Raw genomic sequence first — 12,230 nt, 5'->3', positions numbered from 1 at the left:
AAGGGGGGTCATTTAAAACTTCAAATGCTATAGGAGCTATTCACTTTCTTATTTAAAGTAACTGTCTATAGAATTTCCACATAAGGAGTTGCTTTCGTTTTGCGCAGTGTGCAGCAAGGAAAGATGACACATATGACATCCCACACCAAAAGATAGATACAATTAGCCCCGTTATTGTTGTCTTTGAGATTACAGAAGAAGCATTTTGGCTCCCTAATGGGCACTAAGCTCATGAAATACATGTCACAGTTCTTTTATGACATGATGCCAATCATTGCCTCTATACAACCAAGTACATTTTAAAACATACAATAAAGCAGTTTTTAAAGAGGGATGACTCACCTGTTTAGAATATTTTTTTGCAGATTTTAATCGTTGGTACAAGGCCAAAAGAACTCCTTGGATGTACATCTTAGCTCCTGAGGGGCTGAAACCTTCTCCCTTAGAGACCCAAACTGGTCCCCGTAAAGGTGTGATGGAATTTTGCAGGCATTTCTCAAGCACAGGAACTATACGAGAAAATAAGGGAAAATAAATTCTTTTGACCCAAACGAAATACACTGCCTGGAACACAGCCCCAATGCCAGAGCTAACTCTTAACATCTATTATTTATATCTGACCTGGGTTAAGTCTTAGAGAGGCAATTCCTGCATTACTAGTGGCCACCATGAAGGATGTATTTATATTGAGACAGCCCCCCATGCAAGACTCATAAGCTTTGTGAGCACACCTGAATAGTTCTGAAGTGTGCCTAACTAGCTGCACAGAGTGTCATGGTGTGCACTGATTGCCTTATCTTCTCATTTATCACAGATGAGTTGGAACCAACCTTGCTGAAATCTACTTGCATTGTCCTGATAAAATTGTACGATCCATGTTGTTTCGGTATATAGCTTCCCATAGAGGACTCTATATAACTAAAACATCACATCTGGGAATTATTCATAAAATATAATCCACACCTTGATAAACCATCCTATTCAAGTCGTTTCACTGCCATCGCTTAAATAACCCATAAAACAAAGTGGTGAGGCTGTTTAAAAATAAGGGGGAGAATCTTAAGCAAGCATTTTATCATACATACCTTTTGTTTTTAAGCTTCTGGGACATAAGCTGGTCAAAGATTTAGGGATGCTATTCCAGTACACGGTTTGTAAACAGATAGAAGATATTTACTTGTGGGCCTGTATTGCAACATCCATATGGACTTGACAGACATGTTTATACATTTTTTCACCCAATTAGCTTATAAAATCTTTCTAGTGTAAAATAGGCAAATAACATGGCAGCTAGCTAACATTTTTCAAGATTTAATTTCCCACTGAAATGCCAGAAATAAAGAAACTTTAAAAATCTTAGGCACACTTGAGAATCCAGAAAGATGAAAGGATATCATTTTTTTAACTTTGTCTTTAAGTGTATACATGTGACATTACATAAACATACAAAATAACTATATGGCTTGGCGACCTTCTTCTAATACATACTTCTACTGGAAAAGAAATTGGATAGATCACCAGCAAAGAAAATAGGTCCGTGCCATTGGTTATGTTATATGTTGCATATTTTATGCAGAGAGGCCTAGCATAGCAATCTGGAAATTGAATTACAATTAGATTCAGCTGAGCTGCAGAGTGGCTGAGTTATGCAAATGGCCTTTGCTACTGGTATTCTGCTGATTTTTGCTCTTAGTAAAAAAGTTATGCCTTTTATGGCACTAAGTTCTGCAGCTCTCTACCAAAGTGCAATTTAAATTATTTCTAACATATTCATCACTAAAGGAAATGTTGTAAATAGAGTTTAAGATTTTCTAAGATTACTATAAATAAAGTTAAAAAGAAATCATGATCCAATGATTATTTAGAATCTTTAGATGTGTGCATGAAATTCACTCACCAGCCTGAGAAACTAATTCCTGAAATTCACATATCAAAACTATTATCCTCCTGAAGCAATTGCTCTTCTCTATAAGTTTGATCACAACAGTTATCTCAAACTTTAAAAGAAATATATTAGGTCATATGTATTACTAAAGAAATAAAAAGAGAAGTAAACTTATTTTTAGAATTGTAACTCTTCAATTTGGCTTATAATTTTTCCTAAAGAAACCCAGTTTAAGAATCATCAAAGCTTTCAGTTAGCTACAAATTCATATATTACTATGTGTTGAATTTTAATTTGTAAACTTTTAATTGATGCACCCATTCAACCTAGTACAGTTTTTGTACATGGAAAGGCATTACATAAATAGCTGTTAAATTGAAAAACAATTTTAAGTAATCCAAAAAGCAAATAAGATTTAATCTTGAATGTAAATCTAAGAACACTTTATCAAATTCTCTAGTCTTTATAGCTTTATTCATCCATGCTTTTCACAAAGTAACTTTCAAATTCTTTATGTCAGCCCAAAGGATTCCAAAGAAGAATTTAATATATTTTCTAACACAAAACTCTATACATTTTTTTTCAGGGTTTGTACCTTCCATAAGAATTTAAGAAAAAAAGTACAGCTTATGAAAAAATACAAATTATATCAAAATGTAAGCAGTGTCAGAGTTGATATAGGATGGAAAAGAGCTCCCATGCTCCACATGATTTATGTAATTAGGAATACTATGGAAACCAGAAATAGCAAAGCAAAGAAAGCAGTATTCACAAGCAGGTTTTATAAGGGACTTCAGAATCTGCTCTGAACTTGTTGAATAATCTGTTCAGTATTCCAGAATCTCCCTGCTGGAAGCAGGGTCCTCATTATAACCACAAGAGCGCTAATAAAGGTTAGCCTCTGAACTGGGGATTAGAAGGCTCTTTCTTTTTGGAAGCTGCAAACTAGTAACTTTGATGATCTTCTTGAAAAGGAAGACAAAGCACACTCCAAGAACAAACAATGTTTCCACTAACTAGGAAGGTACAGAAAACATAAGAAAATGATATGTCTAAGCACTTAGAAAGGAAGTATAAATAAGCCTAATATATTGGAAAAATAAAACTTATTAATCAGTTCAAATAAAAGAACTCTCCCTAAAAAAGAAGACTTGGCCTAAGATGACAGTTTTGAAATATAATAGAATAATTAATTTTTTAAAAAAGAGAAAGTTGACTTTTCAACCCCAACCATAGATTTTAATGAGAATTATTTATTATGTATTTTAGTGGATATTCATAATAGTCTATACCAAAAACTCATATCTGTTCTTAACCAATGGTTTTAACTCTTTTATGTTCAGTTCTTCTTTCTCTGTTTCTGAAGCAAAACTTCATTCTATTAAAGAGGACTATTGCATATAGATGTGCAGGAAATAAGGGCACTGATTTAGAAAGGACAATAGACACTTTTCAGCATTGGAAAGAGCATAATCCTACATGTTGCTATGAGCTAGCAAAGCCCATTATAGATACTCAATGAAAAAATATGTCTTTCCCAGGAATGAACTCTGGGATATTATTTTGTATGTAAACCATGAGTTTCTCTTTCAAATTCTACTCAGAAATATGACCTCATTCAAGAAGGTAGCTGGCTTATATTATCCTGTATTTCTTTAATATATATTTGTGTGCATAGCAAGAAATGAATAACAAAGCATTTCTTCTTACATTTGAGGCCTTTATTACAAGTGTTCAACCTCTTTGCTCCTTTACAGAATCTTGCTTTCCTGTAATTTCAATAATTCTGTTAAACAAGTCCTCAACATTTTTATTAGATACATGATTTGGAAATTAATCATCCCTTAAATCTATCAATAAGTATAATCAGTCAAATGTGATCATTCAGTTGGGATCATTTCCATCACTGTAAAGGTGAAGTTATATGGATGATTTTTATCCATTTTATCCATTTTATTTATTCTCAAGTCAGGACTATAGGAAAATTGAAATTAATCCAATTTCAATAGGTGTGGAGTTGAAGATGTTGGGTAAATAGATCATGTGGTCAAAAGGAGTAACTTCACTGCTCACAGCAAGTACTAAGTATTATGAGCAAATGGGTCATATGATTAAAAGTAGTAGCTCTATTAATTTCATAACTATCAACATGCTGTTCTATTTCCCTTGCATTTCTTCCCCCCATTTTTCCCACCTGTTAATATATCCTTGTCTTCCAAGGCTCATAGGAATTATCATTTCCTCTGGCAAAATTTCCCAGGTTGTTAAATTGTTCTATCCTCTACCTTTCCCAGATCATTGTTTATATTTTATTTTTCCCTTATTGATTTGCATTGGTCCTCATATTCTCCACTCACTACTTTCATCCTTCAGTAAATCATAAAAACTTTGGAGTTTGAAGGCATGGTGTTTTTCAGTTTGATAAAAGCAGCACCCAGGAACTATCTACCGGATAAATGAATAGCATGTTTGGATATACTGTGGGCAGTCTTTTAGGTAACTTTTAAGACCATGAGTACAACTACACATAATCATTGAGAATCTGTAACTTTCTGTGACCAAATGAAAATTTAATGAAAATTTGATAAATACAAATATTCCAGAATTTTAAAGCATAATTAACGTATGTACAATGGTTTTATTTTAAACTCTCTTATAAAATGATCTTGAACACTAAAGAAGAAAATAAACATAGAAGAAAAACAATACAATTTTGGCAATGAAGCATTAACTAGCCAGGAGAAAGGGCTTCCCAGGTGGAACAATAGTAAAGAATCCACCTGCTTATGTAAAAGATGCAAGAGACACGGGTTCGATCCTTGGGTCGGGAAGATCCCCTAAAGTAGGAAATGGCAACCCACTTCAGTATTCTTGCTTGGAAAATTCCATGGACAGAGGAGACTGGCAGGCTATAGTCCATGAGGTCACAGATTCGGACATGACTGAGTACACATCACATACACACACACACACACACACACACACACACACAGAGCCAGGAGAAGACCAGAACTGGATATTTTAAAAGTCCTGGAAAATCCTTAATCATGCTACTATGGGAAAAGGCACACAATAAAACTTAAATAACAGAGCAATAAAATATTAGATTAAGGTCAAAATAGCTATTTTAAAAAATAAGGGTAATTCCTTCTAAGAACTCCAAACACAATGAGTTCATAAGCTATTCATGAAAAACGAAACTGTTCAACCTTCAAGAGGACCTATATATCACAGATAAGAAGCTTGAGCTTATTTGGATTCATGATGGACACAGTACAAGAATTTTTGACAAGGAGCCAAAAATTCCTCTAAAGATAAACCTAATAGAACTCACTATGAAGATACAGACTGGAATGTCCTGTCAATTTTTATACCTAGGGAATATATGTCTCTCTCCAAAAGCAACACCTGACATTTAAAGAGACACTTCGCGCATTCCATTTGAATCTACTGTAGAAAGCTAAAAAGAGGATTTTTTCCAATCAATATATTTTCAAAAAGCATTGGAAATAAGTGCTTTAGTAGCTTGCTTCCAATTAAAAATTAAAATTCATGCCAATTAAATACCCAGAATCGTTAAGTTTCACATTGCAGTCAGAATACATGAGACTGTGAAAAAAAAAGACAGTGCCCAAAGCATACTTACCCACAGAAAAACTATTATATGCTACTTGGCAGGAAATTTCAGATCTCAGTTCTCAAAAATACTCACTATTGTTAGCAGGACATCATTTGGAAATTTCCCATTAGTTCAATTAAAAATGTTTGTTAATAAAGTTGATCTAAAAAGTCTTTTTTGTATGATACAAGGTGAGTTCTTAAAAGATACTCAGAACTGACAGCTTCCCGTCCAGGAAGCAGGCCTGGAGGGAGTCTGAGCTAGTGCCAAGGTATGTATGGGTTTTACTGCTCCTTATCCAGCTTTATGTAATAGCTGGAAAACTCCTGGTCCAAGAACAACCAGAAGACGCCACTCAAAAGCATGGTCTGCTGGGAAGATTGAATGATGGAGGGCATACTTTGAATGATCTATATCAGTATATTTTTATTCAAACAAAACCAAACCAACAGCTGCTGTGTACTTTTGTTTACATGCTATATGTCAAATTTTATTGTCCCCAAGGTACTCATGAGAAAAGATTTAGCAGTTGTTTTCTTAAATACCAATGCCTATCCAAATTTGGATTTTTCCTCCACTGAACAAAATGACAAGCACACGATTGCTATACTTAGAGCAATCTTTCACAGCTGCTTTAGTTTTTCAGTGATCCTATTAAACTGACGGCATATTGCCTGTGGGGTCTACAGTGTTACAATACTGCTTGCTGTAAGAGACATTGATTTGTATGATAGGATCAACAGAACAGGGATGTATTGGGGGGGCAGAGAATTTCATAGGTTGTATTGGTTTTACCTGCGTAAACTTTAATTCAGACATTGTGACCTTTATGGAACACCTGGTTATTTAATTGCTGATATGTGAGTGAATGGTGACATTGGGGCTTGGAAGTATGAAATCTTAGGAAGTCTCCTCTGTTTTGAAAATGCAGCCTGAGTCGTGTCTTTTCTTAAACTGAACGAAGTAGCTGTGCATTAAATATGCTGGCACATCTTCTGCTTGAGCAAGTGGACCGAAATGGTGTGAATTGTTAATGCCTTGCTGCTTTGGTTCACGGCTTGTGATTGATCATTTGTAACTATATCTACTCCTTGTTCCATGAAATCAAGTATGGAGTAATGGGTTCATCAGATTTTGGGGTTAAATTGAGAGTGAAGAGGTACTGTGTGTGGAAATAAGAGTTGCCATGTTCAGGGCTGGCCTTGTAACAGCATGGAATCTAAAGGCGATATTCAAAACCACTTCACTCATCATACGCTTACTGATTCTGAATAGGGCCCATTTGCAGGGGACATTTGGTAGTTTTCCAATACGCTTTATGCCTCTTTCTACTTCCACCACCATGCACATCTTTTTTTCATACATCCCCAGTAGCACATTGGTAGAACAGGTCAGCATACACAATTCATTCATTTAAATAACTTGATTTATACAAGTAGAAGTAAGCTGGGACTCTATTGTTTGAGTCTTGTTTTTCCCCTCAATAGAAATAATAGTGTATGTGTCTTTGAAAATACAAGTATTTTGTGGACTCAATTTCTTGAGCACCTAAAATATTTGGTATGTAGTAATCATCTAAAATAACTTAATTGAACTGACATGTGTACAATTAAGATTAAAGAAATGTTAAGAATTAATCATATCTAATATATCTAATCTATTTTCATGTGGTTATGGTCTATACCAATACATAATAATTGAATATATATGACCTGCTTTTGTAAACTTTAAAGCTCTGCACAAAAATTTAAAGCACTGTCTTAGGATTAGTTTGTGGAAGTACAATGCATGGAACTTAATAAAATCAACAAAAATGAGAAGTAAAGACCTTTAGAAATGTCATTATATAATTGCTTGCTGTAATAACTGATACTTTTTAGACATTATTACTTGTAATTTCTATTACTATTCAGAAAAGCTTAATCCAAATGGTGTTAACTGAGGCACCAATTAACTGTTGACCCAGTAAGAACAGATGTAATAAAAACATAATAAAACTTAGGAACAAAATCAAATATATATAAGTAACATTCAAAAGCAAGCTAATTGTAAAATGTCTCAAACTTCTACTATTATAAAGTAACAACTAATATAATTTTTTTTAATGTGGCTGGACCTTTTTTTCTTTTTTTTTCACTCAATACCTGGCACATACATACCCTAATTCAGAGACACCTAGGAGTCAGAAAATGTGGATAAAATGGTTTTAGTCTCCTTGGCTCAAATGCAAGGCCAATACATTATTTACATTTAAGTATTTTACTTAGGATGTAAAATATATGTGTGTCATAAAAATTTACATTCTAAATGTGATAAACTGAAAAGTCTTCATAGTTACAGTAATTATAATGGAAGATTCCCTTTTGACATTTCTCTATGTTTGTTTCACAAAAGTAGAATCTTCTATAATAAGCACTTTACATATTTTGTCTATTATTTCACCTCTCTTCTCAAAATGCTAAGAAGGAAGAAAACCAATCACTGCTGAGTTTTTTACACGGAGACCTTAGTCACTCAGTCCTGTCCAACTCTTTGAGACCCCATGAACTGCAGACCGTCAGGCTCCTCTCTCCATGGGGATTCTCCAGGCAAGAATACTGGAATGGGCTGCCATGACCTCCAGGGGATCTTCCCAACCCAAGGATCGTACGCAGGTTTCCCGCATTACAGGCAGATTCTTTACCGACTGAGCTATCACGTTTTACAGCATGTACTAACAATAAGACTACTTGTTTTCATTGACAATTATACTGTTACAACTTTTTTTATAAAGAACTTCTAGGATCTTGGACAAATCATTAGAGTTAGATACAGATGTTGGTGTTAGAGCTCAAAGACCCAGAAATAAGATATAAAAACTAGAAGCTAAAAAGATAAACTCAAGGAGATGGGAGAAAAATAAAGGATTTGGTTAAAAAAATCACATAAATACTGAAGAAAGTTTAGCCCAACAACACCTAGGAGTGATGATCATATATTCACGACTATAAAAGACAGTCTATGTTTTAAAGACTTCAAAAGGGAGTTTTCTGACATATTAAAGAGTCTATGAGCAGATTAGACTGCTTTGTGAATGTTCATATCACACAATTGTGCATTCACATATTTAATAAAATATGACAGTGATCCAATTATAATGGGAGTTCTCCAACTGCCACTAAAAAAAGTTTTTAAAATCAAGCTTTGACAAAATTCTCAATATTCTCTATAGATAAATAGCAGAAATATAAATCAGTAATTAGTTAGCACTTCTATGTTTTGCTTTGTTTTGTTTTGTTTTGGCCACGCCACTGGGTCCATGACAGTGAAAGCCCAGAATCCTAGCCATTAGGCCACCAAGCAACTGCCAGCAATTTGTTATTGTCAAGCAATGAGAGTAGCTAGTTCAAGTTCAATGTCTGGAAGTCATTAGAGGACACTGGGGGCCATATCGGAGAATGCAATGGGACCCCACTCCAGTACTCTTGCCTGGAAAATCCATGGATGGAGGAGCCTGGTAGGCTGCAGTCCATGGGGTCGCTGAGGGTCGGACACAACTGAGCGACTTCACTTTCACTTTTCACTTTCATGCATTGGAGAAGGAAATGGCAACCCACTCCAGTGTTCTTGCCTGGAGAATCCCAGGGACGGGGGAGCCTGGTGGGCTGCCGTCTATGGGGTCGCACAGAGTCGGACATGACTGAAGCGACTTAGCAGCAGCAGCAGCAGAGGGCCATATCTAAGGTACCTTGGAACCAAAGCAAAGTCAGAGAGCACAGTCCCAAGGAAGCCCAGAGGACTTCTTCTGAATGGCATCTTTCTAACACAAAAGGGCTGCCTTTGTATATTTTAATCTAGAGAAACTCCAGGGCTGATTAATAACCATCAGCATTAGGCATGCTTCTCCAGAAAGAAACCTAAATTTTTATATTTCATAAAATTTGAGAAGTAAGAGTAAATGGTAAAGGGACTCATGGCAAATATACTTAATTTTAAAGAAGATATTATAATTATAAAGTTGATCTTTATCCCCTGAAAATTTCTAGGACAGATTATAAAATGGTTTGTGAACCCTTAGAAAAATAAACAGTAATCACTAGGACCCAACATGGGATAACTTGCATAAAAGAGAAGTGAAAGTGAAAGTCAGGTGGTCATGTCCAACCTTTTGTGACCCCATGGACCATAGCTCACCAAGCAAGAATACTGGAATGGGTTGCCATTCCCTTCTTCAGGGGATCTCCCTGACCCAGGGATCGAACCTGGGTATCACGCATTGAAGGCAGATTCTTTACTGGCTGAGCCACTAGGGAAGCCTAACAAATACTTAATGAGCAGAGAGGGAGACTCATGGGGAAATTCCTTACATGGGGCTTGCCCTTTCTAATAGCAGCATAGAAACATTATTTCTTCCAGTGGAGAGTAGATCTCCATAGACTATGGCTGCATCTATTGCCTTTAAGCAAAATATTACTAAGTCTGTGTGTTCCTTCCCAAATAAATGGGTGTATCTATAACAAGGCAGGAGAACCCAGAAGGTCTGCAAACCTCCTGTTTAATTAAGTCCTTTATTTAAAATTCATGTGGGAGGAGACATGGGTAAGCCTATGGCTGATTCATGTTGCCGTTTGGTAGAAACCAATGCAATACTGTAAAGCAATTATCCTTCAATTAAAAACAAATAAAAAACCAAAATTCATGATTGCTTTCTTTTGATATTTCTCTTTAAAAATGATAGAGCAATACCTCACTTAGTATCCAAAACAAAAGAAAATTATAAGTGAATGCTTCCCTCGCTTGCAATTTCTTTCACAGAAAAAGTAGTATTAATATAAGGAATCAGAATGAATACACACATACAGCTGTCCCTGTATGGGGCTTGATTGTAGGCTGCAGGCTATATATCTTTCTGAATTACCTACTTTTAACCAAGAAAGCAATGCCATTTTACAGGACCCAGACCATCTGGACCATTGTAGAATTACACATTTAGAGAGCAGGAAAAATACTAGCAACAAAGGTGTAGTACTAAGCATTTTTAGGGCATAAAAGAGGAGGGAAGCATTTTGACTAGGCTCTCTCAATGTCCTGAAATTTCCATTTCATCAAAAGGAATCAAAGTACAATGCTTCACCAAGAAGTGCATCATCCCCAGTTTTTATAATTATATATAATGTAATTCTATAATATATATAATTTTTAAAATAATTTTATAATACTTATATTTACACTGTTTTATAATACCTCCTCTATATTATTTAGACCTGGGTTAAATGTGGGAATAGAGAAGACTACAAAATCTCTGTTCTAATGGATCTTACAGTCTAGGGGACAGATTAAATAATTAACAATAATTAATAATAAACAAATTAAATAATTCCTCAAGCATCTTTATTAATTATAGTTGTGACAATTACTAGACACAGGGTGCTATTAATGTAACAGAGATACCTGTCCTAGATAAGGGGAGAAGTGGGACAGGAAAGGTATTCGAGGAAGAAATGTTTAAAATAAGACCTTAAGAAGAGTAGGTAATACCTTGCAAGGAAGATAGGGTCAGAGAATCCAGGCAGAGGAAACATATGGTAAAGTTCTGGGGCATGAAGGAGTATCAAGTGTTGGAGGAACAGAAACAAGAAAATAAAGTGACTTGAGTGCAGAGATGAAGGGCTCAGTACTACATGTGAAGCTGGAGAACCTAGGTAGGGACCAAATCATGAAGGCCCTTCAGGCCACATAAAAATTTAAGCACTGATCCAATATGACCAGCTATGACAGACTAAACTCACTTTTAAAATTAATGTTACTAGAGTGAGGCAATTAGAAAACTTATGTTTACATTGGGGTTAGATAAACCTGTAAGTTCATAACTAAATGAAGAGTCATTCCCAGGAAGATTAATAGAAATCTGAAGCATAGACTCTGTTCAGTTCAGTTGCTCAGTCGTGTCTGACTCTTTGCGACCCCATGAATCGCAGCACACCAGGCATCCCTGTCCATCACCAACTCCCGGAGTTCACTCAGACTCATGTCCATCGAGTCGGTGATGCCATCCAGCCATCTCATCCTCTGTCGTCCCCTTCTCCTCTTGCCCCCAATCCCTCCCAGCATCAGAGTCTTTTCCAATGAGTCAACTCTTCGCATGAGGTTGGCCAAAGTACTGGATTTTCAGCCTTAGCATCATTCCTTCCAAAGAAATCCCAGGGCTGATCTCCTTCAGAATGGACTGGTTGGATCTCCTTGTAGTCCAAGGGACTCTCAAGAGTCTTCTCCAACACCACAGTTCAAAAGCATCAATTCTTCGGCACTCAGCCTTCTTCACAATCCAACTCTCACATCCATACATGACCACAGGAAAAACCACAGTCTTGACTAGATGGACCTTTGTTGGCAAAGTAATGTCCCTGCTTTTGAATATGCTATCTAGGTGGGTCATAACTTTCCTTCCAAGGAGTAAGTGTCTTTTAATTTCATGGCTGTAGTCACCATCTGCAGTGATTTTGGAGCCCAAAAAAATAAAGTCTGACACTGTTTCCACTGTTTCCCCATCTATTTCCCACGAAGTGATGGGACCGGATGCCATGATCTTCATTTTCTGAATGTTGAGCTTTAAGCCAACTTTTTCACTCTCCTCTTTCACTTCCATCAAGAGGCTTTTGAGTTCCTCTTCACTTTCTGCCATAAGGGTGGTGTCATCTGCATATCTGAGGTTATTGATATTTCTCCCGGCAATCTTGATTCCAGCTT

General features: G+C 36.0%; 1 protein-coding gene across 1 annotated transcript in view; it reads right to left on the bottom strand.

The window, feature by feature from the left end:
• Positions 1-12,230, bottom strand: part of DCDC1 (doublecortin domain containing 1) — a 469,967-nt gene that overhangs the window by 366,253 nt on the left and 91,484 nt on the right. Inside the window, exon 8 of the mRNA XM_006060826.3 lies at positions 343-509. Within this exon, the coding sequence (XP_006060888.3) occupies positions 343-509 (167 nt within the window). The remainder of the gene's footprint in view (positions 1-342; positions 510-12,230) is intronic.

Source organism: Bubalus bubalis, chromosome 16, assembly GCF_019923935.1.
Source record: "Bubalus bubalis isolate 160015118507 breed Murrah chromosome 16, NDDB_SH_1, whole genome shotgun sequence".
Classification (NCBI taxonomy): Eukaryota; Metazoa; Chordata; class Mammalia; order Artiodactyla; family Bovidae; genus Bubalus; species Bubalus bubalis.
This window is presented reverse-complemented; position numbering and strand designations above follow the sequence as displayed.